General features: G+C 39.2%; 2 protein-coding genes across 5 annotated transcripts; both read left to right on the top strand.

Moving 5' to 3' along the window:
• The first annotated feature begins 123 nt into the window (after positions 1–123).
• Positions 124–16061, top strand: LOC105030967 (interleukin-13 receptor subunit alpha-2). 4 transcript variants are annotated; one of them, XR_003777940.2, is made up of 12 exons: positions 124–396; positions 790–914; positions 4954–5092; positions 5294–5396; positions 5645–5832; positions 7384–7517; positions 10578–10710; positions 13384–13474; positions 13655–13736; positions 14312–14441; positions 15463–15538; positions 15692–16061. XR_003777940.2 is itself a non-coding variant. In XM_029117278.2 (11 exons), the coding sequence occupies exons 1-10, from the start codon at positions 303–305 to the stop codon at positions 14411–14413; spliced, it is 1191 nt and encodes a 396-aa protein (XP_028973111.1). In that variant the 5' UTR covers positions 124–302; the 3' UTR covers positions 14414–14441; positions 15692–16061. The 4 variants fall into 4 exon arrangements, 3 of the variants coding, with proteins under 3 accessions (XP_028973111.1, XP_028973112.1, XP_028973110.1); XM_029117278.2 differs by lacking the exon at positions 15463–15538; XM_029117279.2 differs by lacking the exon at positions 15692–16061 and having other exon boundaries at positions 15463–15685.
• A 311-nt stretch (positions 16062–16372) lies between these two features.
• il13ra1 (interleukin 13 receptor, alpha 1) lies at positions 16373–26492 on the top strand. Its single transcript, XM_029117280.2, has 10 exons — positions 16373–16865; positions 17405–17526; positions 19759–19885; positions 20088–20190; positions 20436–20623; positions 22164–22297; positions 23087–23219; positions 25346–25436; positions 25617–25698; positions 26378–26492. The coding sequence occupies exons 1-10, from the start codon at positions 16787–16789 to the stop codon at positions 26477–26479; spliced, it is 1161 nt and encodes a 386-aa protein (XP_028973113.1). The 5' UTR covers positions 16373–16786; the 3' UTR covers positions 26480–26492.
• Positions 26493–27813: the final 1321 nt, after the last annotated feature.

The following is a 27813-nucleotide window of genomic DNA, read 5'->3' as shown; positions in this document are numbered from 1 at the left end:
AAATATTCCTAATTAGGCTTAGTTTAATGTTATTATAACATGTGCATGTGCTTCAGCATACCCAGATCTGATTGGTCGAGCATACCTAGATCTGATTCACGCTCGTATTTCTGGGGATTGTTTCCGTCTACAGTCAGTCCTTCGGGAAGATCTGGAGGGGTACCGCGCTTATTTGTTGGAGAGTAGAAACAGCAGTTTGGTTCTTGAGAGTACAGTACAGCCTCTATATACTTTCATTTGGATAAATTTCGGTTTCCAAATGAAACAACTTCGCAGTGTATTGAGTTTGGCTACACGAGCTGATGAGAGCTGATGCAGTGGACGCAATGTACAACTGCTGGAAAGTTTTCGTCTTCCACTTTTTGGTTTTAATCGTGGCAACACAGACAGAAGCAGGTAGCAGCATACTAAAGCGTTTGGCAGACGCCACAATTCTTTTATCACAATATCATTATAGGCAATAATCGTATTCGAGTGTTTTTGTGGAAGTTACAAATGTCTGAACATTTACAGTCAAGGACAAGGTTCACAAATGTTTACGACGAAATTCAGACTAATAATGTTCAGACTAATAAAGTAATTCTGTAGTTGTTACATTTCATTAGGAAATGAAATGTAACAACTAATATTTCTCAAATCAAAATAAATGGTCACTACTATAGTCAAGAATCTCTCAATAGGAAAGAGGAAACAAATCAACTCGGGCATGAAGGAAGTAACTGTCACGAAAGTATTGTGATCCTAGCAACGCCTCTGTACCTCACCCATGGTGTTCGTTTTTTTTTTTAGAGCTTCCGTCACCAATACGTTTGACTTCGACTTGGAAGAACGAGTTCTGCTTGGAGTTTTCATGGAGATTGCCAGAGAGTTTTGATGAGAATTTGGATTGTAAATACAAAATCAAAACTTCACAGGTAGGCGGGGTTAATAAAACGTTAAATGATTGGACATAGCAGGGGAGTGCATGCCTGACAGATTACAAAAACGGTAATTGCAATCCATTTGGTTGCCTGCTAACATAATGTAATCAGATTACAGAGCATGTATGATTACTTACTGTACATTATGGATGGATTGGGTTGGAGGCTCAAAATAATTATGACATGTTAACATGCTTGATCTGTTTGCTAACAAAGCCTTCGAATAAGCAATTGATTTAAAACTTTGTGCCCCAAAACAGAATTCAAATCGCTGTCCATAAATAGCTTTCAATCTTGTCAAAATGTTTTTGAAAATGTTGAGCGCAGTTTTGAGTACACAATGGTAGGGACACCATACATTGGAGCAGTTTCAAGCAAGCTTTTTCATGGAAAGAGATTGAAATGTCTGTTCAACGGAGAGAACTGGTAAAACAGGAACCATGACAGGATGTCCATACTGCTAGACAATGGCACATTTTAGTATTCCCTCTTCAAGTAATCTGTCGGTCTATTGGCCAAAAGTCTTCACATGTTGCTTCTCTGATATCAGAACAAGGCTTGACGTTTGCATCTGAATGCCAATCACTAGGAACTCCTGTTTGCTACTTTCAGATGTTTCATCTGCATATTGCTCAAGAAAAATAGACATTGCTTAGAAAATAACTGCATAGGCTTTCAGTACCTCAGTGAAGTGTGGGGAGGTTGAAGTCAGGGTAGGCAACAGGAAATACTCTAAAATCTGACCTACTCACTAGTCAGCAGTGCCAGTTCTAGCCTTTTTAGGGCCCTAAGCAAAATTTCAGTTGGGGCCCACTCTCCAATATCAGTCAGGGGTTCCCTAGCAGTCGGAGGCCCCCTAGTTGTCAGGGGCCCTAAGCAACCACTTATGTTGCTTATGCCTGGAGCCGGCTCTTCTGGTCAGGTTGAACTCCCTAGCAAATCTATTTCTATTACGTGTCATTAGATTGAAAGCATTCACTTTTTAAAGGGAACTGTACTGTTATTGGCCCATACACGTATGAGACTCTCCTGGGAATTTGGTTTCGCAAAGAAATATTTTACTACATTGATCTCAGCACGTTTCCATATCACGTATAACCGTTGTCATCTGCATGACTCACAAATCAAGCAATTGATTGCGCGAGAAGCTGATGATTGCATAAGCAAAAAATATTTCAAATCTTGTCAGAAGAGACTATTTCCCACGAGTATGCAATGCATCATGGAGACATTTACAAAACAACCCATTAAGCAAAATAGTAGCATGTCTGATTGAAAATCCCAAAACCTCAAGTCTGAATCCAGTAAACAAATATAACCTACAAACTCAGGGAGTAGAGAACAGAAAACAGCTGTTGGCAAATAATTCAAGTCAGCATAGCCAGCCCTTGGCCACACGGAGTCAGCATTTGAGAACAGCAGGCAGATAAAGCAGAACATCCTGCTAGCTTCAGCCAACCACAGAGCCACTTGGTTCTTAAATGCAATTCATTTTGGAAACTTCTGGCATTTTGGAAATCTTCTGCCCCTTACACTGTTGTAAATTTGTAAGATCAGATCTGGGTCTACCCTTTGACAGAATTTGTTTTTTTTCTTCAAAAGATAAAGTGGAAAATTGTTCTAGATGCGAGAATGAATTTGGCACTTGCTACGCCAGTTAGCTTTACTAGACATTCTTGCGGGACTGGAGAGCCAAAAATATTTTGATTGGTAGGAAGTGACATAACTGCACCCCAAAAGCACAGAGGCCTTGTGCTTTTCCATACACATTTTTAAGAATATGTGAACGTACTATGCATGTGCCATCCGTCCAAATTGTTAGCATTCACTTGAACTAGAGGAGCAGAGCCCGCGAACAGTAGAAGGAACTGGAGCGGTGGAAAGTGGTTTAGCCAATACACTGCCTCCGCACATATTTCTTATAATTAAACCCACAAAATCTAAATGAAATTTCTGTTGACAAATCAACAATCACTGCAGAAAAAACATGTATTTGTAAGACAATATGATACATTTCTATTTCTTCCAAAACTCCAGGGTAGGCAGTGCCTACCCAGACCGCACGTCACTTCATTAGCTAGGCTTTTATTAAGCCAACGATTCATGTAACCTTGTGCGTATATCTTTGGTCTGTGTCTACATTCTGCTTTGGCAATATTTTTCTGTTCTTTTCTGAACCACAATGCAATTTGGAGATACAGCCTATTTCCAGTTTTCAAGTGAAGTTGCGAATTGTTGTGGAAAAAACAAGTATTTGATACACTGCCGATTTAGCAAGTTTTCCTACTTAAATAGCATGTAGAGGTCTGTAATTTTTATCATAGGTACACTTCAACTGTGAGAGACGGAATCTAAAACAAAAATCCAGAAAATCACATTATGATTTTTACATAATTAATTTGCATTTTAATGCATGACATAAGTATTTGATCACCTACCAACCAGTAAGAATTCCAGCTCTCACAGACCTGTTCGTTTTTCTATAAGAAGCCCTCCTGTTCTCCACTCATTACCTGTATTAACTGCCCCTGTTTGAACTCGTTGCTTGTATAAAATACACTCAATGAAACAGACTCTAACCTCTCTACAATGGCCAAGACCAGAGAGCTGTGTAAGGACATCAGGGATAAAATTGTAGACCGGCACAAGGCTGGGATGGGCTACAGGACAATAGGCAAGCAGCTTGGTGAGAAAGCAACAACTGTTGGCGCAATCATTAGAAAATGGAAGAAGTTCAAGATGACGGTTAATCTCCCTCGGCCTGGGGCTCCATGCAAGATCTGAGCTCGTGGGGCATCAATGATCATGAGGAAGGTGAGGGATCAGCCCAGAACTACACGGCAGGACCTGGTCAATGACCTGAAGAGAGCTGGGAACACAGTCTCAAAGAAAACCATTAGTAACACATTATGCCGTCATGGATTAAAATCCTGCAGCACACGCAAGGTTCCCCTGCTCAAGCCAGCGCATGTCCAGGCCCGTCTGAAGTTTGCCAATGACCATCTGGATGATCCAGAGGAGGTATCGGAGAAGGTCATGTGGTCTGATGAGACAAAAATAGAGCTTTTTGGTCTAAACTCCACTCTGTGTTTGGAGGAAGAAGAAGGATGAGTACAACCCCAAGAACACCATCCCAACTGTGAATCATGGAGGTGGAAACATCATTCTTTGGGGATGCTTTTCTGCAAAGAGGACAGGACGACTGCACTGTATTGAGGGGAGGATGGATGGGGCCATGTATCGCGAGATCTTGGCCAACAACCTCCTTCCCTCAGTAAGAGCATTGAAGATGGGTCGTGGCTGTGTCTTCCAGCATGACAACGACCCGAAACACACAGCCAGGGCAACTAAGGAGTGGCTCCGTAAGAAGCATCTCAAGATCCTGGAGTGGCCTAGCCAGTCACCAGACCTGAACCCAATTGAAAATCTTTGGAGGGAGCTGAAAGTCTGTATTGCCCAGCAACAGCCCTGAATCCTGAAGGATCCCTGCTGCAGTGTGTGCAAACCTTGTCAAGAACTACAGGAAACATATAATCCCTGTAACCGCAAACAAAGGTTTCTGTACCAAATATTAAGTTCTGCTTTTCTGATGTATCAAATACTTCTGACATGCAATAAAATGCAAATTAATTACTTAAAAATCATACAATGTGGTTTTTTGGAAAATAAATTAGATTCCGTCACTCACAGTTGAAGTGTACCTATGATAAAAATTACAGACTTGTACATGCTTTGTAAGTGGGAAAACCTGCAAAAAGGCAGTGTATCAAATACTTGTTCTCCCCACTGTACCAGTTGTTTTTGTTGGCCTTTCTCTCAATATTTTTTATGTGTTTGTATGCTCAACTCAGTTCTGATTACATTTTCATCAGATATAGGCAGAATTCTTAAAACCAAAGGGGGATTCTTAAAACCAAAGCCCTACTTGGTGCTGTTTTGAACATAAGGGGATCACCTACTTTAACCCCTACTTATTTTTCTTGCTTCCACAGTAAATTCCCTCTAACACTGACATTTTAAACTTTAACAATAGGTATCCATAACTAGGAGCTCTAAGACAACATTGTTCCAGGAATGTGATTCTCTGGAGGGAGGTTTGAATTTCTCAGTACAAACTGAATGCAACAATTCAAAAAGTCAACCTGTTGTTCACACCATCGCTGCCCCCAGAGGTTGGTGCTCAACAAAATGTTCTCCTATACAACATTATCACTTTATATGATGTGGTTTTCCAAGCAAAGATTTAACATGTTCTTGGTCACAAAGCAAAACAAAAATGTATTTCATGACTGCAGTCTGTGTTGGGGACTTTGCCCTATATACTAAAGTGTTAGTTAATGGCATTAAGGTATTTTTGTCCCTTTTCTCAACAGAATTGGTGAAGGACTTCCATTGTTTTTACTACTCCTCCAACGCCCTGAACTGTAGCTGGCTTCCAACCAATCAGTCCCCGGAAGACATAAACCTCTACTATGCGTGAGAACTATTCTACGTCCTTCTTCTCCACCAATCACAGTCTAATACCATACTGTTTTTGGAGGAAGAGTATTTACATAAGTGAAATAGAGATAATTAGTTGAGATGAGAGCCTTCTGTTTCATATGAAAGAGTGACCTGTAATTAAGGTCCAACACTGACCCAGAGATTTTCAGATGGTCAGGAATTATTTTGGAATACAACTATGTCAACAACTATGCAATGACCTGTCATTACTAATGTTTCAGGTACCCTGAATCAGAAATACATCTGAGTAACACATCAGAATGCAGGAGCTACCTGCGCAATGCTGGTAGGAAGACTGGATGTCTCATCAGAGGGGACTTTAGTAAATTGAAAGTCTACTTCCAGGTCAATGGGACTGTCAACGGTTCATCTTTACGAAATACCTTCAAGGTCATTCCTAAGGACAATGGTAAGAATGGAACTCCTCGATCTTCAGTTCCAGGTTATTCCAATCAGTTCAGAAGCATTGAGGGAAATTCTGAATAATGTCAATTTCGTAGTTCCATCTTTATTTAAAGAATATCATTGTAATTATGTTGTGTCAATGAGGCTGCTTTATTTTGCCATTGACACCACTCAGAAAGGTAGGTCTTGAGCGATTTAAGCGCCTGTCCTTGTAGACAAGCCAAGTCTAATGAGCTTTTTATGATGATGTTATGATCATTAGTGTCAAACACAGCTCTTAAATCTACAAAAGGAAGAATATAGACATGACCACATTTAGATGAGCCCAAGAGGATATTAACTACTTTAAAAAGTGTAGTTTCAGTGCTATGAAATGGTCTGAAGATTGAGGAACAAAGATGCAGTTGGAGATAATGATGTTGGCTGCTGATCTTTAGTTTTCTCTAGAACCTTAGAAAGGAAGTAATATTGACCAATGATGCTGTTTTTCAATGCGAGCCTGTATACCTCAAGCTATGGCTTAGATATACTTACTTATAACAGGTGCCACTGTATCTGGGGCTGTTGTAAGATCATGATGAAAATGATCTGTCATAGGGTGATCATCTGTCATAGGGTAGCTGAGATCTATAATATCTGGGAGATGACAGGAAATGTTTGGGATGTAGAGGAATTTAAGTAACATTCTGGTTCAACTCTAGGACAGGCAGTTTATTTCAAAAGCTATAAAAAAGGGTGACCTTGAGAACTCCAAGGGTATAAGCTGGTGCCATTGTCAGTATCAGCAAAGCATACATGCTTGACAAAGTGTCATGTTTTGTTAGAATTGTCATAATAAAGTAGTCTAAACCTAAAGGATTATGAGGAGAGATGGACACATGTATGACCTCAGTATGATGGGTTTAAATCTAGAGTATGGCTGTGGTGATGTGTGGGCACTGATACATTCTGAGCAAAGATAAAAGACTTGAAAAAATCGAAAATGCCATTCCCTGGGCATCACTGTCATTATCCACATGTACATTAATATCTCCTACAATTAGTCATTTATCGGACAGGATTTCAAAGAATGATAAAGAGTTGGATGTCAAAAGGCCCAGATGGGTTTCAGCCAAAAATTTAATAATTTAAACATTTAAAACTTTTACAGAATTAAAATATGTTCCACACACACGGCTTAGAATGCAGAGCGGATGTGGAGGAGAGGGTTAATGTGTGTGTTTGTCGGTTGTGTGTGGCAAGGGGTGTTTTATGTCTGATATTAACGTGCCCAATTGCAGTACCAGCAATATCCTCGGTGTCTGCCAGTTACAATAACAAAATAACACATAAAACACAACTTTTCTAAGTACAGTGTTATAACAGTGTTATGACATTATTATGACACATTTTACATCAGCCTTTATGACATAGATTACCAAGTTATGAAAATAGGCTTTCATGAAGATAGTCTTCAAATATTAAGAATATATTAAGAATATGTGTGTATATTCATGATAGTATTGTTGACAACTCTCATTTATTTAAATAGAATTGTATGTTTGATTCTTTTCAGTCAAGCCTCCTGCCCCAAAGGTTAAAATTACAGAGAAAGAAAATAATCTCAATCTGAGTTGGAACCATCCAAATATATCTCATCCCCACTGCTGGGATTACATGTTAAACTACAGCAGGTGTCAAGAGTCACTGGTAAGGCTTGAATATGTTACTCATCTGCACACATTCTTATATATTCAACCATTTATTTATTCTGATCATTCCCGGTGGATCATTACCACTGCTTCCAGGTCGCTTTTTTCAGTAGTTTCATATTTAATTATTAGGGTTGGAGGGAAACAAGGGGAGTATATTAATTGTACCATACCCAGTCAAATTACACATGGTATTTTTCAAATTGCAATGGTAGTATGTAAATTACCAGATCAAGACATCAATATCAAAATCACTAACAACAATGAATCAGTGAACATAATAGGGCAAAAACAAATAACTGCGAACATTTTGTTAAATTAACTTCAATGACTAAGTATGATTTTTCCATGTTGTGATATTCTGCCATTAAGAAACCTAGCTAAAAGTACAGGTGAATACTTGAAATATTGGTCTAATGTCTACCCTCTCTGGTAGACATTAGACCAATATATTATTTTTGCTTTAGGCCTGACGTAGTATCTCTTTTTGATTTTTGAGTATGTGTCTATCTCCCTTGTCTCATGTAGTTGACCACAAATTTTCCAAGTTGTTTTTTTGTGATTTAAACATTTTGATGCATAAAGAAATGCTTTCTAGTCTATTTCTGTGTAGTGTAAGCTCATTTACATAAATGTTGTTTGTTAATTGTTACCATGTGATATTTGATTGGGTATGCTACCTTTAATTTATCAAACCAACATTAAGTCAGCAGAGGTGTGTGACTTATATTTAATTTTATTAAACTTAATTAAACAACACCAGCAAGCAAAGATAAAGTATGGGAGCAGTTTATGTTCTTTTTCTTTCTACACGCTTGGTGAAGAGTTAATACAAGTGTATAATTACAACCCTGTTTACAGAAAAGTTAAGACACTGCGTAAAATGCAAATAAAAACAGAATGCAATGATGTGCAAATCATTTATTTTTTTATTTAAAATAGTACAGAGACAACATATCAAATGTTGAATCTGAGGAATTGTATTGTTTTTGGAAAAATACATTACCATTTTGAATTTGATGCCAGCAACATGTTTCAAAAAGTTGGGACAAGGGCATGTTTACCACTGTGTTGCATCACCTCTCCTTTTAACAACACTCTGCAAGCGTTTGGGAACTGTGGAGAACAATTGCTGTTGTTTTGAAAGTGAAATGTATTCCCATTCTTGCTGGATATAGGACTTCAGCAGTTCAAGAGTTCAGGGTCTTATATCGTAATATAGCAAATGTTTTCAATAGGTGACAGGTCTAGACTGTAAGCAGGCCAGTTTAGCACCCGGACCCTTTTACTGCAGAGCAATGCTGTTGTAATACGTGCAGAATGTGGTTTGGCATTGTCTTGCTGAAATAAGTAAGGCCTTCCCTGAAAAAGACGTCTGGATGGCAGCATATGTTACTCCAAAACCTGTATATATTGTTCAACATTAATAGTGCCTTCACAGATTCGCAAGTCACCCATGCCATGTGCAATAATGCACCCCTATACCATCATGGATGCCGGCTTTTGAACTTTGTGCTGATAAGCCGGATGGTTTAATGCAGTGCCATCTGAGTGCTCGACGATTACGGCCATCCATTATTGGGTTTCGGCAATGTCCCTTGGGTACAGAGATTTTTCTGGATTCTCTGAATCTTTTAATGATAGTATGTACCGTACTGTAGATGATGAGATCCACAAACTCTTCCCAAAACTTACTGACCTGTTGCCATTTAGCTTAATTAGCTGTGAGATGTTTCACTAGGTGTTTTTCCAGTCTATTGTTGCCCGTTCCAGCTTTTTGAAACATGTTGCTGGCCTCCAATTCAAAGTGGGCATATACAGTTAGGTCTGGAAATAATTGGACACTGAAACAAGATTTGTTATTTTGTCTGTTTGCCAAAATATATTCAAGAGCTCTGCAACACAAAAAGGCCTGGATAGCCATGGAAAACAACAGAGGTGGATGGTCGTAGGAACCTTTCCATGGTAAAGAAAGAACTCCTTCACAACTAAGATCAACCTGTACCAGAATGATGGGAAGAAAAATTATGGAGAAGGCTTGGAAAGGCTCATGATCCCAAGCATACCACATCATCTGTAAAACACGGTGGAGGAAGTATAATGGCATGGGCATGCATGCCTTCCAATGGCACTAGGTCACTAGTTTATTGATGATGTGACAGAAGCAGCCAGATGAATTCTGAAGTGTATAGGGATATATTGTCTGCTTAGATTCAACCAAATCTGGTTCAGATCTGGATTCAGCAAAGTTGATTGGATGGTGCTTCACTGTACAGATGAACAATAAACCAAAACATACTGCAAAAGCAACCCAAGCATTTTTTAAGGCAAAGAAGTGGAATATTCTAAAATGGCCGAGTCAGTCACCTGATCTCAACCCGATCAACGATGGATTTTACTTGCTGAAGACAAAACTTAAGGCAGAAAGACCCACGAACAAACAACAACTGAAGAGAGCTGCAGTAGAGGCCTGGCAAAGCATCACAAAGGAGGAAACCCAGAATTTGGTGATGTCCATGCGTTCCATTCTTCAAGCAGTCATTGCCTGCAAAGGATTCTCAACAAAGTATTAACAATTTGTCCAATTGCATTTGAGCCCCTGAAACAAAGGGACTGTGTATGAAAATGGGGCAAATCCTAAGCGTTTCTTACGTGTATTTTTTAACCCCTTGAATTAAAGCTGAATAGCAATAGCATAGCATCTCTGTTGTCATTTCAAATGCATTGTGGTGGCGTACAGTGCCAAAATTATGAAAATTGTGTCAAATGCTAACATAACATATAATTTCTCAGTTTCAACTTTGATATATTGTCTTTGTACAATTTAGGGTTAAATATAGGGTTTAAATGTTTTGCACATCATTGCATTCTGTTTTGCTATACATTTGACACAGCGTCCCCACCTTTTTTCAAAACAGGGTTGTACATCAGTTTATATAGCTCTGCTGTTGTTGCCTTGAGACAGAACACTTAATAGACAAATACAACTTTAGCTATTGGAAGCTTATTTATTATAAACATTGAGTTCTACCTGTGGTTCTGTTTATGTTTCTTTCAGAGTAAAACTACAAAATCAAATTCAGAGACTATACCGTATGATCCAAGATGCAAGTACAGAGTCCGGATTAAAGCAGTCTATACATCCTACTGTGGGAAGGGAGAAAGTGATTGGAGCGGAGTGGAAATCTATGGTACTTTGTCATTTTTCTTTCTCTCTTGCTCTCACTTTATTTCACTACACTTTATTTTATGTCACAGACAGGGAAGCAAATATATTGCCATTGAAAGTCTCAAAACTTAGCCAATAGAAAAGTAACAGAATGCAAAATATATAATATAAACCATAGTCTGTAAACTGTTCCATTATGTTTCTGAATTGTATAGTGTCCTCCGTAAGTACTGGGACACTAAAGCCAAAAATGCTATATTTGCTGTTCACACGAGGCATAGAAAATGATTAAAAGAAGAATGAGGCAGAAGTACAGACTGTCACGTTTCTACACATATATATTTTACCAACTAAGAAAACAGCACTTTCCAAGTATTAGGACATATCAGGTTAAAGGAAATGTACGGAGTAAGCTAGTATTTAGTCACAAATACCTTGCAAGTAATAACAGCAGTGACTCTGTGATCCATTGACATCACCAAACTCTTCGTATCACAGTTTAAGGTGCTTAAAGTGCACCCTTTAGTTTTTATGCCAAAGGTTCTTGCTGACATAAAATAGTGGGAGGGAACTGTGACAGTGCTGTTATTCTTTGTTAGTAAAACGGTTGTGTTGAAAACGGCAGAAAGAAAAGTTGACACTCTTTTGCCTAATTACTGTTTTAATCTTATTATCATATGCCTTGAGTGTACAGCAAAAAACAAAATTACCATCCCAATATTCATGAAAAGCACTGTACAGTGGGTATAGAAATGAATCACCCCCCTTTAAAATAATAAAGATGTTTTGCTTTGCAGCCTGAAATGACGACAGACACAGTTTTTGTTTAATTCAGCTGTATTTACTCAGTGCAACTTAGAAAATCCAAGTGAAAGATATAACACCAACATGTCATAAAAACGGGAACGGGAGATTGACAGACGGATCGGTGCAGCTTCTGCAGTAATGCAGTCGATGTATCGGTCTGTCGTGGTGAAGAAAGAGCTGAGCCGCAAGGCGAAGCTCTCGATTTACCAGTCAATCTACGTTCCTACTCTCACCTATGGTCATGAGCTTTGGGTCATGACCGAAAGGACAAGATCCCGGATACAGGCGGCCGAAATGAGTTTTCTCCGCAGGGTGGCTGGGCGATCCCTTAGAGATAGGGTGAGAAGCTCGGTCACCCGGGAGGAGCTCAGAGTAGAGCCGTTGCTCCTCCACATCGAGAGGGGTCAGCTGAGGTGGCTTGGGCATCTTTTTCGGATGCCTCCGGAACGCCTTCCTGGGAAGGTGTTCCGGTCCCATCCCACCGGGAGGAGACCCCGGGGAAGACCTAGGACACGCTGGAGGGACTATGTCTCCCGGCTGGCCTGGGAACGCCTCGGTGTCCCCCCGGAAGAGCTAGAGGAAGTGTCTGGGGAGAGGGAAGTCTGGGCATCCCTGCTTAGACTGCTGCCCCCGCGACCCGGCCCCGGATAAGCGGTAGAAGATGGATGGATGGATGGATGTCATAAAAAATGAATGAATGAAATAAAAAAACAATCACTGTTGGAGTTGGAAAAAGGATCACCCTCTTGTGTCAGTATTTTGTTGAACCACCTTTTGCTTTAATTACAGCCTTTAGTCTGTTAGGATATGTCTCTACTAACTTTGCACATCTAGATGTTGCAATATTTGACCACTCTTCTTTGCAGAACTGCTCAAGTTCAGTTAAATTTGATGGTGACCGTTTGTGGACTGCTGTCTTCAAGTCATTCCACAGATTTTCAATGGGGTTTAAGTCCGGGCTCTGACTAGGCCATGCAAGGACATTCACCTTTTTCTCCTTCAACCACTGTGTGGTCAGTTTTGCTGTGTGCTTCGGGTCATTGTCATGTTGGAAGGTACATTTTCTTCCCATTGACAACTTTCTGGCAGAGAACAGCAGATTTTCCTCAAGTATTTGACAGTATTTTGCCCCATCCATTTTTCCTTCTATCCTGACAAGTGCTCCAGTCCCTGCTGCAGAGAAACAACCCCATAACATGATATTACCACCTCCATGCTTTACTGTAGGAATGGTGTTATTTGGATGGTGAGCTGTATTGGATTTTCGCCAGACATATCGTTTGGCGTTGAGGCCAAATAATTACATTTTTGTCTCATCTGACCATAACACATTTTTCCACGTGGCCTTAGAATCTTCAAGGTGCGTTTTGGCAAAGCTCAGTCATGACTGCATGTGGCCTTTCTTGAGGAGTGGCTTTTTTCTTCCAACCCTCCCATACAAGCCACATTTTTGGAGAATTTGTGATATTGTTGTCACATGCACACAATGACCACTCTTTGTCATGAATTCCTGCAACTGCTTCAGAGTTGCTGTAGGCCTCTTGGTAGCCTCTCTGACCAGTGTGCTATTGAGAAGGTGATTAACTACACCTGGTTGGGTTTACAAGTCATTTTTAGGAGGGGGGGGAATTCTTTTTCCAACTCAGTGATTCTGTTTTTGTATTTGTATTATTTTTTTTAGTTGGTATTATATATTTCACTTGGATGTTATAAGTTGTAAATACAGCTGGACAAAACAAAAATAGTTTTTGTCAGTTTTCATTTCAGGCTGCAAAGGGTGATTATTTTCTATGCCCACTCTATATGGTGTGGTCTAACTGCCAGCTTCTTAGACACAGATTCCGTCTAAAATGAAAACCCTCCCACTGATGATTTGGCTTGTTTTCAGGTGAGGAGGACTGGTTAATTACTGTGATTTCCATCGTCATTCCAGCCTCATTGTTCTTATTCGTCATCCTGTTTCTTTGTTGTTTCATGAAGTAAGTCAACGTCCACTATATACATGGGTCTACATTCTGACTGTGTGTCTGTGTGAAGTGGATCCTCAAACCTTTATTTGGTATTTCCAGTGATTAAACATCTTGAGACACAAAACAATAGCTCAGAAATTAGGTTTTCAGTTTATTTCCAATTTAGGGAACATTTTGAATCTTTTCCAGGCACAAAGAAAAACTTTTCCCCAAGATTCCACAACCATCAATGATTTACAAGGACACACTGAACAGCAATAAGGAAGAGAAGGTGAGAACAGTCTTTCAGAATTACCAGTGGTTTAAACTTAAAGGTCTGGATAATGTGGCTGTACTTCACTGGAATATCAGCTTGTACAGTTGATAATAAACTTCCTCTTACATGGCACTAGTCACCATTGTGACACAAATCTAGTCACCCAACCCATTTACATTCTAACACACTCAGAGGAAGGTAATCAGAGGGGGCAAGAAGGGAAAATGAATGGAAAATGCTCCTTCTCCTGTCTTCTCCACAGGTGCTTCATTTATCGTCCCAAAATATATGTGTAAAGTGATGTGAACAAGATGAGTAAATGTATTAAGGAAACAGATGGTTTTTAAACATGCGTGATTCAATGAGGGTGTTCACAGATTTAATACGAATAAGAATAGAATACATATGAGGGTTTGATGAAACACCCTTGCAGAGAAATCTCCACTGATCTACAGACAAACTGACATCTATTATCAGTTTCTGGGTCAAGGAGGAAGGAGGAGAGAGTGTTAAGGATGAACTGGAATGAGGACATCCCACACGCTTGATCAACACACACTAACACAATACTCATTCTCTCTGTGTTCCAGACCTTCATTGGGGATCTCTATGTCCCGGTCGAGGAGGATGTGGAATGTAAGTTCAGCCTGGAGAACGAGCCACAACTTCCCATGATGCAGCCTGACTGCTGACAGACTGCAGTACACACATCCAGTATTGGTAAGTTCTGTACAGACAGGTAAAGATACTGTCTGACCTGGGAGACAAGTGACTTCAGTGTCAGTGACCAACCCTCAAACCAAGCCATCCTAAGGTGGAGCCGAACTGCACTGTTGAAGTGTCAGAATTTAAATCGACAAAGTCAATGGACTTCCTTAAGTGTTGTATACAGACTGGGCAGTATGGAAACGCCTTTTCCTGTGCTTGTTCTAGAACAATTGTTGACTGTTAGGACTTACCGACATACTAGCTACCTGTACTGGAAATTTCTTGAACTGGTGTATTCCTACTGATTAAAGGACTGAGTCCCCATGTTTGGATAAGAAAAGGAATGTGTTAGAGGGGCATCTGGTATTTGTCTAGAGGGGCATCCTTGGCCGGCACCAGCAGATTAGAGGGTTACTCGTATATGTATAACCCATCAGTGTCTATCTGTTGTTTGTCCGAATGCTGTGAGTCCTCCTCAAGAGTTGAGAAAGTTACCCATGTGGGGGAGACCAGCCTGTCCCTTGTGTGAAGCCTAGGATATGTGATAGAACAAAGGTAATGGGTTTTATTGACATAAGACAGATGGGCAGCATCTTATCACACCCCTTTTTCCCCTTTAAGTACTGATGATTGTCCTGTATTAATTTAGAGGTTATTCACTGTTACTCTGTAACCTGTGTACTTTCTCCTTGCAAGAATAAAATAGTTTATTGTGCAATTGAGTTTTCCTCTGTCTTACCTACCATTATCATAAATGGTTTGGACTTTAGAAATTGCCATCACAATATAAAAACAACTGTTCACAAACCCTATGCATCCCACATCTTGGGGTCGTAGCGCAAAATCAGTGGCGGTCGTTACCATTAGGCAAGGTAGGCAATTGCCTGTGGCCCCAGGGAAGAAAAAAGAAGGAAGGAGGAAGGTTTTGGAGTGTGTCCATAACAGTAACGGCTTAGCGACTGGTGGCTACTACTTGTGTCATACCTGAATAGCTTAGCGGCAGCAGCTCTTACTGAATATGATGGTTTGACAGGCATAAGAAAGCTGATCCAGGTATGTGTGGCCCTGCCAGCTGACAGATAAGGAGAGGTGCAACATAGTAGAAAAAGGTATATGAATGCACTTGTTTGATCATGATTAAGAAACTGTACATTTGAACAAACTGGCTAAGTGCTTTGTACTTTTCTGTAGTGGTAGCTTATAAAGCAGTATGTAACCTTCAGAACATTATTTTTAAACTAATTGATTTACTCTACTGACAGGGGCAGCGATGCAAGTGTCTTTGGAAGTGGCACTTCCATTCAGCAATAAAGAAAGAAGCTATGTTCAAAATGTTACTTTTTGGCTTTGATAAGGACGATAAGGTAAAAAATATATATATAATGTTGGGACAGTCTCTGCCTAGGGCCCCCAAATCACTAATTCTGCTAATGCTGTAAATGGCAGGGTGCCATTTGGGAATCAAGATTCCTATAATAGGGCTTCAGTATACATTATGTGTAAAAATACCTTTATAGATGTATGTTGGCTATACCTTATGGTTATATACTGTATGTTCAGACTACTGTGAAATATATTTTTTTGTGGTTTGTGTCATTAAAATGTTTTGGGAACATATAGACCCTTGTTATTCTTCTGCATACATAATTCTACACATACACTCACAGATCAACATTGTATGTGCTTAGACTTCCCTAAGCACATGCCATGTGCCATCCCTTTTTAACAGGAATGAGGAAGATGCTTTAAGGAGAGTCTGTTCTGAAAGTAGTCTAAGAAGTGGTCTCTTCAGCTGTATTTATGTCGTGGACTTAGTTGGCAACAAGTTAAGAAGAAAGAAAAATGAATAAGTATACTGATATAATGAACACATACTCAATACATATACTGGTTTCACATTAATTGACATCACACGCGTACACTCACAACAAAAGCATTCAAATACGTAGATGCTGGGTTTCAACAATCGCACCTTTCCAGGGAACCATTAAATGACCTGTGCGTCAGCACACCCTCATCTGATTGGTCGAGCAGGCGTGTCTTGTTTTATCTCACTCCTTCATTTTATTGCTCGGGTAGGCGGGTTTCCTCACTTCGGAGCTTTAAGACAAATTGGCTTTTTGCTTAAGCGACCAGGAACAGCTTTGTTCACTGTGCAGTTTTGCCCATGTTGGGTCTTTTGGTTTCTCAAATGACAACCAATCCTTTTGAATAACAGTGCCGCGGCTGTTGAGAACTTCTTAGTGGATATCATTTGACTTTTGGACAACAGTTACACAATAGCCCACGTCCAGCTTCGCAGTGTAGTCGGTTTGGCTAGACCATATGCCCCCTTCCAGGACGTAGACGGACATACCATGGGTACAACGCTCAATTGCTGGGAACTTGTGGTCACGTACTATTTAATTTCATTAGTGGCTGTACAGACAATAATAGGTAATTGCATACTTTTTATTATGATGATTTTATATTAAATTATGCATTGGTTGTGTATAGGCTGTACGTATGTTGGTGTTTGATGGAATTTGGGAATGTTGGTATTTTTATGGGACTTTTCACTCGGCTGTACTTTTCCCGTTATTGACATCAGATTGACAACCTATACTAATGTGTTCTGTACGAAATTCGTTGTGGGACTAATGTCTTCCGGCGATGATCTGTGAAATGACATTCTTGTAATTAAAAACAACAATTGAGACCGTTGTACTAATCGAAACATTCTGATCTATAAAAACTGACCAAAGGAATGAGGAAACAAACCAACTGAAGAGAAGGAAGGACCGGGCATGGAGGAAGTTGATATTACCGTGATATTTTTAAGAGTACATGCGTATATCTACAATATGCAATAATGCAATTAAAAATGCAATGAATAGTTTATTTGTATTGATAAGGGACAATCCCAGTGTTCTTTTTTTTCCATTAATAACCTGGTTAATCCTGTGCCTACCATAATTTTCGTTTCTTTCTTTTAGAGCCTCCGTCACCAGTAAATTTGACTATATCTTGGAAGAACGAGTTTTGCCTGGAGCTGTCATGGAGACTACCAGAAAATGTTGATGAGAATTGGAAAAACTGTAAATACCTAATTTCAGATGTGAGTGAATCTTTATAAACAAACAGTGGTAAACCAAATAGTGTTAATAATTGTCTGAGTGATATTCAGTGGATTCAGGTTACAGACCTATTCTAAAATGGATTAAAAAAAAAATCCTCATAAATCTATACACAATACCCTATAATGACAAAACATCCACACATTTTATTCACTCAGTACCTTGTTGGAGCATCTTTGGCAGTGATAGCAGCCTTGAGTCATCTTGGGTGTGACACTACAAACTTGGCTCAACTGTATTTTTCTACAGATGCTTTTGTTTGGGAATGTTGCTGCACAGCCAATATCAAGTCTCTCAAATTGTTCGTTCGGTTCAGGTCCGGCCTTTAGATGGACCACTCATGCACATTAACACACTTTTCCCAAAACCACTTTTTTGTTGTCTTAGATGGTTGCTTGGCGTCATCTTGTTGAAAGTTGGACCTTTGCCCCAGTCTGTGGTCCTGAGATCCCTGGAGCAGGTTTTTTTTAATCAAGGATCTGTCTGTAATCTTCCCCTCAATCCTAACTAGTCTCCAGCTCTGATGCTGAAAATCATCCCTACAGCATTATGCTGCCACGATCATTCTTCACTGTAGGGATGGTATTGGGCAGTTAATGATAAGCATTTCACTCCGCTGCGGATCGCAAATACCTCCAGAGGGTGGTTAAGTCTGCGGAGCATGTCATCAGCTGCCATCTCCCCTCCGTGCAAGGCATCTACCATACACGATGCCTTAGGAAAGCATGCAACATCATCAAAGACTATAGTAACCCAGGCTATGATCTGTTCGCATTGCTTCCATCTGGTGGACGTTACCAAAGCATTGGGGAACGCACTTCCTGTCTCACAAATTGTTTTTTCCTTCAGGCCTTAAAGGCTCCTCAACCAGCAACACTGATCTATGATCATACTGATCACACATGAACATTCCAGATGATCGGATGCCTTTCCATGTACATTCAATGTACATACGATTCATAGGCATATTACACCTATATTGTATCTATAATATTCAATACTTCTACCCATATTGTTCATATTCCCTATCCTACTCTTTTTAAAATGTCATGTATATTATTGCATAATGTTTAGCTATTTTTTTGCTTTATATATTTCTTAATTCTTCCTACATTGTGTGATGTCACAATAATTTTATTGTGGAAGATGACGCAGTGTTATTTGGTGCATTTGATCAATAAACTTTAGAACTTTTTACGTTTTTCTCTGGACGTGACCCATGTCATTAAGGCCACAGAGTTCAATCTTGGTTTCATCAGACCAGATCATCTTTTTTCTCATGATCTGAGAAATTCAACACTACTGTTGTTTGCTCCTTGGGGTTTAAGGCCGGGTGTCTCTGTAAAGCACTTTGTGACAACTGCTGTTGTAAAAAGCGCTTTATAAATAAATTTTGATTGATTGATTCTTTATGTGCTTTTTGGGCTCTTTCCCCAGATCTGGTCCTTGACTACGGATTATTCCTTCAACCTCAAAGCTTGCTTTTTTCTCTGAAATGCACTGTCAACTGTGGGACCCTATGTAGAGAATCTCCAATCAATATTGTTTATCATAGATGGGCTCCAATCAAGTTGTTGCAACATCTATAACTTGATTAGGCACTTGTGTGGCACTAAATGTTTTAATACTAATTCAAAGTGATATTTCAGTTGTATATTTTTTAATGCATTTCAAATGAAGAAGAAACCTTTTTGCTTTGTCATTATTGGGTATTATGTGTAGATTGATGAAGGAAAAAATGAATTCAGTCAACTTAAAAATAAGGCTATGATGTAACAAAATGAGAAAACATTTAAGGAGTCTAAATACTTTCCAGAATGCACTGTAAATCCTTGTTTCCTCTTACTCCCAGCAGTATTTGTATTCTGACTGAAACAAAAAACATTTATATTCCATTATATAGTGGCTTTGTAAAGGCAATTGCTCTACTGCTGTTTGAATTAATTAAAATTAGATTTAATTTCTTCGACCTGTTGTCTCCTATGGATGAACTCCATAGTTTGCATTAAAATGCAAATTAATTTATAAAATTTTTGACATTCATTTTTCTGTATTTTTTTTTGTTATTCTGTCTCTCACTGTTCAAATAAACCTACCATTAAAATGATAGACTGATCATTTCTTAGTCAGTGGGCAACCGTACAAAATCAGCAGGGGGTCAAATACATTTTTCCCTCACTGTATATCTGACACACTTCTTTTCCACTTCTCAGGATAGACTAAGTGACACACGGTACGAAACCTGTGTTTCTCTGGAGGGAGGTGTGAATTTCTCAGTACAAACTCAGTGCAACGGAATGCAAAGTCAACCTGTTGTTCACACCATCGCTGCCCCCAGAGGTTGGTGCTCAACAATATGTTCTCCTATACAACATTATCACTTTAATATGATGTGGTTTTCCAAGCAAAGATTAAACATGTTCTTGGTCACAAAGCAAAACAAAAATGTATTTCATGACTGCAGTCTGTGTTGGGGACTTTGCCCTATATACTAAAGTGTTAGTTAATGGCATTAAGGTATTTTTGTCCCTTTTCTCAACAGAATTGGTGAAGGACTTCCATTGTTTTTACTACTCCTCCAACGCCCTGAACTGTAGCTGGCTTCCAACCAATCAGTCCCCGGAAGACATACACCTCTACTATGCGTGAGAACTATTCTACGTCCTTCTTCTCCACCAATCACAGTCTAATACCATACTATTTTTGGAGGAAGAGTATTTACATAAGTATAATAGAGATAAATAGAGATGAGAGCCTTCTGTTTCATATGAAAGAGTGACCTGTAATTAAGGTCCAACACTGACCCAGAGTTTTTCAGATGGTCAGGAATTATTTTGGAATACAACTATGTCAACAACTATGCAATGACCTGTCATTACTAATGTTTCAGGTACTCTGAAACAGAAATAAATGTGAGTAACACATCAGAATGCAGGAGCTACCGGCGCAATGTTGGTGGGAAGACTGGATGTCTCGTCAGAGTGGACTTTAGAACATTGAAAGTCTACTTCCAGGTCAATGGGACTGTCAACGGTTCATCTTTACGAAATACCTTCAAGGTCATTCCTAAGGACAATGGTAAGAATGGAACTCCTCGATCTTCAGTTCCAGGTTATTCCAATCAGTTCAGATGCATTGAGGGAAATTCTGAATAATGTCAATTTCATATTTCCATCTTTATTTAATGAATATCATTGTAATTATGTTGTGTCAATGAGGCTGCTTTATTTTGCCATTGACACCACTCAGAAAGGTAGGTCTTGAGCGATTTAAGAGCCTGTCTTTGTAGACAAGCCAAGTCTTCTGAGCTTTTTATGATGATGTTATGATCAGTAGTGTCAAACACAGCTCTTAAATCTACAAAAGGAAGAATATAGACATGACCACATTTAGATGAGCCCAAGAGGATATTAACTACTTTAAATAGTGTAGTTTCAGTTCTATGAAATGGTCTGAAGATTGAGTAGCAAAGATGCAGTTGGAGATAATGATGTTAGCTGCTGATCTCTAGTTTTCTCTAGAACCTTAGAAAGGAAGTAATATTGACCAATGATGCTGTTTTTCAATGCGAGCCTGTATACCTCAAGCTATGGCTTAGATATACTTACTTATAACAGGTGCCACTGTATCTGGGGCTGTTGTAAGATCATGATGGAAATTATCTGTCATGTGATCATTTATCTTAGGGTAGCTAAGATCTATAATATCTGGGAGATGTCAGGAAATGTTTGGGATGTAGAGGAATTTAAGTACAATTCTGGTTCAACTCCAGGACAGACAGTTTATTTCAAAAGCTATAAAAAAGGGTGACCTTGATAACTCCAATGGTATAAGCTGGTGCCATTGTCTGTATCATCATGTTTTGTTAGAATTGTTATAATAAAGTAGTCTAAACCTAAAGGATTATGGGGAGAGATTGACACATGTATGACCTCAGTAGGATGGGTTTAAATCTAAAGTATGGCGGTGGTGATGTGTGGGCACTGATACATTCTGAGCAAAGATAAAAGACTTGAAAAGAGAGGAAATGCCATTCCCTGGGCATCACTGTCATTAATATCTCCTACAATTAGACGTTTACCAGACAGGATTTCAAAGCGTGATAAAGAGTTGGATCAGTCTGTCAAAGTAAGTATAAGGCCCAGATGGTTTGTTGGCAAAAATGTACTAATTAAACATTTAAATATTTTACTGAATAAAAAAATGCCCAACAGACATGGCTTAGAATGCAGAGCGGATGTGGAGGAGAGGGTTAATGTGTGTGTTTGTCGGTTGCGTGTGGCAACGGGTGTTTTATATCTGATATTAACATGTGCCCAATTACAATACCAACAATATCATCAGTGTCTGCCAATTACAAAAAGAAAATAACACATAACACACAACTTGTCTAAGTACTTGATATTACAGTGTCATGACAATATTATGACACATTTTACATCAGCTGTTTTGACATAGATTACCATGTTATGAAGGTAGGCTTCAAATAAAGCGTTACCAAATTAATATAAATGAGTATTGTTAATAAATTATTAACATAACATGGTACCACTTAACTCTGTAGCATTACTGACAACTCTAATTTAACTAATGTTGTTGTATGTTTAATTCTCTTCAGTCAAGCCTCCTGCCCCAAAGGTTAAAATCACAAAAAAAGAGAATAATCTCAATCTGAGTTGGAACCATCCAAATATATCTAAATCCCACTGCTGGAATTACAAGCTAAACTACAGCAGGTGTCAAGAGTCACTGGTAAGGCCTGAATATGTTACTCATCTGTGCACATTCTTATATATTCAACCATTTATTTATTCTGATCATTCAGAAAACCTTCTTATTAACAATAACAACAAATTCTTGGTGGTGTTTTCAGTAGTTTTATTTAACTATCACCCCTCGTGTCACTAACAGCAACACATTTCAAATCCAATAGGTGAAGACTTGGATTTAAACCTTGCCAACCCTCTCTTCTAGAGTTTTAGCCAATATATTATTTTTGAATGTCATGCTTTATCCATAGTGTACCTCTTTTGGAGGTATCGTTTTGAGGATTTATTTCCCCTCTCTTATGTAGGTTTTGAAGAAATTTGACCACTTTATATTCTTTCCGAAGAGTTTAAAAGTTATTTTTTTGTGATTTAGACATTGCTGTTTGGATGTACAAAGAAATGTTTGAACTCACTTATACTTATGTCAACTAATTTACATACTATGATTGCCGTTATATTAATATGTCATTTTTGGTGGCGATTGATGTTTACAATATCTGCAAGCAAAGATAGAGAATGGGAACAGTTCATGTTATTTTTTTTCTATATACCTGGTGAACTGTGAATACAGGTGTGTGATTACATCAGTTGATATAGTCCGGCAGTTGTTGCCATGAGATAGAAAACCTATTTCAAATAGACATTTACAAATTTAGCCACAGGAACCTTTTTTTCATTAACACACTGTATATTTGGTGTTAAAGGCATTTGACCTCTGCTGTTTATACCACTATTTGAGTTCTACCTGTGGTTCTGTTTATGTTTCTTTCAGAATAAGACTACAAAATCAAATTCAGAGACTATACCGTATGATCCAAGATGCCAGTACAGAGTCCAGATTAAAGCAGTCTATTCATCCAACTGTGGGGAGGGAGAAAGTGATTGGAGCGGAGTGGAAATATACGGTACTTTCTCCTTTTTCGTTCTCTCTTGCTCTCACTCTTTATTTCACTACACTTTCTTTTAGGTCACAGACAGGGAACAAATTATATTGCCATTGAAAGTTTTAGCAAGTAGAAAAGTAACCGAATGCTAAATATATAATATAGACCATAGTCTGTAAACTGTTCCATAATGTTTTTGAATTATATGTTGTCCTGCGTAAGTATTGGGACAGTAAATAAAAATTGCTATATTTGCTGTATACTCAAGGCATTTGAGAAAATGATTAAAAGTTATGAGTTATCAACACATATTTTACCAACTAATAATAACAGCTATTTTCGAGTTCCACAACCCCCCCCCCCCCCCCATTTCATGCGAGCCTAAGTATTGGGACAATTCAACTAAAAGGAAATGTACAAAGTATGAAATCTAGTATTTAGTCACAAATACCTTGCATACAATAACAGCAGTGATCTGTGATCCACTGACATCACCAAACTCTTGGTATCACCTTTTAAGATGATTTGCCACCAAGACCTTATTTCTGACATTTTGGGCTGTTGCTTGTTGTGAGGAGTTTTTGACTTTAGTCTCTTTAGCTAGTGACTTGCATGTTTGGTAGAAGTGTTGAAACCAACAGAAAGAAATTGTGACATTCTCTTCTTTTGCCTCGTATTAATCTTTTAATCATATTTTCACATGCTTTGAGTGTTCTGCAAAAAAAATATTTAGACTTTACTGTCCCAATGCTTATGAAAGACACTGTATATACAGTGAGGGAAAAAAGTATTTGATCCCCTGCTGATTTTGTACGTTTGCCCACTGACAAAGAAATTATCAGTCTATAATTTTAATGGTAGGTTCATTTGAACAGTGAGAGACAGAATAACAACAAAAAAATCCACTTGTCAAAAATGTTGTACATTTATTTTTACTTTAATAAGTGAAATAAGTATTCGACCCCTCTGCAAAACATGACTTAGTACTTGGTGGCAAAACCCTTGTTGGCAATCACAGAGGTCAGACGTCTCTTGTAGTTGGCCACCAGGTTTGCACACATTTCAGGAGGGATTTTGTTCCACTCCTCCTCGCAGATCTTCTCAAAGTCATTAAGGTTTTGAGGCTAACGTTTGGCAATTTGAACCTTCAGCTCCCTCCACAGATTTTCTATGGGATTAAGGTCTGGAGACTGGCTAGGCCACTCCGGGACCTTAATGGGCTTCTTCTTGAGCCACTCCTTTGTTGCCTTGGCCGTGTGTTTTGGGTCATTGTCATGCTGGAATACCATCCACGACCCATTTTCAATGCCCTGGCTGAGGGAAGGAGGTTCTCACCCAAGATTTGACAGTACATGGCCACATTCAGATCATTCAGATGCTCATTGGCAAACTTCAGATGGGCCTGTACATGTGCTTTCTTGAGCAGGGGGACCTTGCTTGTTTTCTTGGTGACAATGGTCCCAGCTGCCTTGAGATAATTGACAAGATCCTCCGGTGTAGTTCTGTGCTGATTCCTCACTGTTCTCATGTTCATTGCAACTCCACGAGGGGAGATCTTGCATGGACCCCCAGACTGAGGGAGATTGACAGTTCTTTTGTGTTTCTTCAATCGTACCAACTGTTGTCACCTTCTCACCAAGCTGCTTGGCGATGGTCATGTAGCCCATTCCAGCCTTGTATAGGTCTCCAGTCTTGTCCCTGTCATCCTTAGACAGCTCTTTGGTCTTGGCCATGGTGGAGAGTTTGGAATCTGATTGATTGATTGCTTCTGTGTACATGTGTCTTTTATATAGGTAACAAACTGAGATTAGGAGCACTCCCTTTAAGAGTGTGCTCCTAATCTCAGCTTGTTACCTGTATAAAAGACACATGGGAGCAATAAATCTTTCTGATTGAGAGGGGATCAAATACGTATTCCACTCATTAAAATGCAAATCAATTTATATAATTTATTTTGGACTTTTGTTTTTTTCTGTATTCTCACTGTTCAAATGAACCTACCATTAAAATTATAGACTGATAATTTCTTTGTCAGTGGGCAAACATACAAAATGAGCAGGGGATCAAATACTGTAATGTGGTCAGGTTAGAAAACAGATTCAGTCTAAAATGAAAACCCTCCCACTGATGTTCTGGCTTGTTTTCAGGTGAGGAGGACTGGTTTAGTAAAGTGATTGCCATTGTCATTCCAGCCACATTGTTCTTATTCGTCATCCTGTTTCTTTGTTGTTTCATGAAGTAAGTCAACCTCCACTATATACATGCATCTGCATTCAGTCTGTGTGTCTATGTGAAGGAGTTTCCTTAAACCTTTATTTGGTGTTTCCATTGATTTGAACATCTTAAGAGACAAAACTATTGCTCAGAAAAAGGTTTCAGTTAATTTCCATCCTAGGGAACTTTGTGGATCTTTTCCAGGCACAAAGAAAAGATTTTTCCCAAGATTCCACAACCGTCAATGACTTACAAGGACACACTGAACAGCAGTAAGGAACCGAAGGTGAGAACAGTCTTTGACAAACAGCCTTTCATAACTATCAGGGTCTGGGTACGGTTGCTTAACTTACACGATGACATCAGCGGAATACTGTAGATACTTAAGTTCCTCATACCTGTTACTAATCACCACCATGACTGTATCTAACCCTGCACAACACATTTACATGATCATACACGAACTTACAATATTTTAACACACACATGCTCTATGTGTGAGCATACACGACACACACACACACACGACACACACACACACACACCAGGGTAGCCTGGCAGAGGAGGCAAAGAGGGAGAATTGGAATGGAAATACACTCGTCTGATGAGGAATGTTCCTTCTCATGACTTCGCCACTCGTGCGTCATAAGCCCATTACATTTACTGTCCCAAAATAAATGTGTAACAACAAAATAAGCCATTTTATTTATAAAACGACAAGTAGCAGATGTTTTTTTTTTTTTAACATGCATGATTCAATGAATGTGTCGCCGATTGTAAAACTCACCTTACATATGATGGTTCAATGAGACAATCAGGGAGGAAACCTCCAATGATCTACTGACAACATGCATCTATAATCAGTTTTGGGTCAAGGAGGAAGGAGATAGTATTAAGGATAACTTTTATGGAATGAGACCGTAACATGCACCAGCCAAACACACTCCTCATTCTCTCTGTCCCAGACCTTCAAAGGGAATCTCTATGTCCCGGTCGAGGAGAATGTGGAATATAAGATCAGCCTGGAGAAAGAGCCACAACTTCCCACGATGCAACCTGACTGCTGAGGGTGTAAATACACCCAATACAATACAAGGCAGCAGCAGAAGTTGGAATGTAGGGTGACTGCTTGTCACTTTCGTGATTTGGCAGTGGCAGTGGCCAGCGTGTAATTCATGACGCGGGGGCGGGACATACACTATTACCGGTAAAACTCTGGGTATGAAGCATGTGGAGGGGGACTTCCTTTGTGATTAGGTGGTGCTTCCTTCATGACAAAGTCCGGTCCGATGACTGAATTATGACATAGTGTCTGGTACTTGTGTCACCTATAGGTTGTGCAGTGTGCAAATGATGACACGATTTCTATCAATACGGTTAATGTCAATGGTGCAAAGGCTTCTGGGTTGTTTAGAATGGGGTTTAGAGTGGGGTCGACATTTTCTAAATGTTGTGATAGTGGAAGTCTTGTAGAATGAGAAAAAATGTTTTGTCAGGTAAGACGGCTGTGCCCACTGATGGACAGATCTTGTCACAAACAAACATGTATCATCTATGGCCTGATCACTCCTAATCGTAACTCAGCTGTAAAATGTAAAATTTTGCCTGATATCATCACAAAGATCCAAGGGAAATATTTGTTTTGCATGACAATAAAACATCAAGCATGTTGATACAAATCGACACTGCCCAAGCAATATGCGTACCTCAACCCCGCCTCATATTTCCATCAGCAGACATGATTATCATAGCAGAAGTACCACCCAATCTGATAGGAAGTCCCGCCCCACTTAAATCATATCAGAAGTCCCGCCTGTTGCGAGTCATCCAGTGGGCACGCCCACCAGGGTCAAGAATCACGAAGGTGTCTATAGCCCGGCAGGATCTAACTGTTTACACTGTATTTGGATGCAGTGTAAACAGAATGAATACTGCACGCTAATGTACTTTGTTTATAGTTAATCTAATTATAGTAAGCCTAATTAATCTAGAATAGTAGGCTTTCATCTTAATGTGTGATAGTATCTATGTGTTAAGGCAGTATTCAACATGCAGGGCAGGGGGCCTCCAGGAGCTGGGTTGAAAAACACTGTTGTATAAGTAGAGCCTCCATGTGCACAATGTGTGCATAACATGTTGGCGGTACCATTATGTGTATGCTGTTTGATCACATTTTTGTTCGCCTTAGGAGTACTGTGCATAAGTCTGAATAAAATGTCTGAAAAAAGCTATTTATCTGGGCAGTTAGTGTTTACTTGCTCTCAAACATTATATAACATTATAACAAATACAAATTAGCGTGAAGTCAATAAAAAGTGAGATGAAGTCCATGTGTTGTCCAAGAGGTATTTGATATAAGGTATCAAGCCATCTCACGAGATATCAATTTAATACCTAACAA

This window comes from Esox lucius, chromosome 24 (assembly GCF_011004845.1).
Source record: "Esox lucius isolate fEsoLuc1 chromosome 24, fEsoLuc1.pri, whole genome shotgun sequence".
NCBI classification, from domain to species: Eukaryota; Metazoa; Chordata; class Actinopteri; order Esociformes; family Esocidae; genus Esox; species Esox lucius.
The sequence above is the reverse complement of the archived record's forward strand: the minus strand, read 5'-3'. Positions and strand labels throughout refer to the sequence as shown.

Excerpts from the sequence above, each read along its gene's own strand:
- LOC105030967 (XM_029117278.2), top strand. The coding sequence starts at position 303 with ATGAGAGCTGATGCAGTGGACGCAATGTACAACTGCTGGAAAGTTTTC. Across the intron at positions 5,833-7,383 it reads GGTCATTCCTAAGGACAATG|TCAAGCCTCCTGCCCCAAAG; the intron begins GTAAGAATGGAA and ends GATTCTTTTCAG. Across the intron at positions 7,518-10,577 it reads GCAGGTGTCAAGAGTCACTG|AGTAAAACTACAAAATCAAA; the intron begins GTAAGGCTTGAA and ends TGTTTCTTTCAG.
- il13ra1 (XM_029117280.2), top strand. The coding sequence starts at position 16,787 with ATGGGTACAACGCTCAATTGCTGGGAACTTGTGGTCACGTACTATTTA. Across the intron at positions 22,298-23,086 it reads GCAGGTGTCAAGAGTCACTG|AATAAGACTACAAAATCAAA; the intron begins GTAAGGCCTGAA and ends TGTTTCTTTCAG. Across the intron at positions 25,437-25,616 it reads TTTCTTTGTTGTTTCATGAA|GCACAAAGAAAAGATTTTTC; the intron begins GTAAGTCAACCT and ends GATCTTTTCCAG.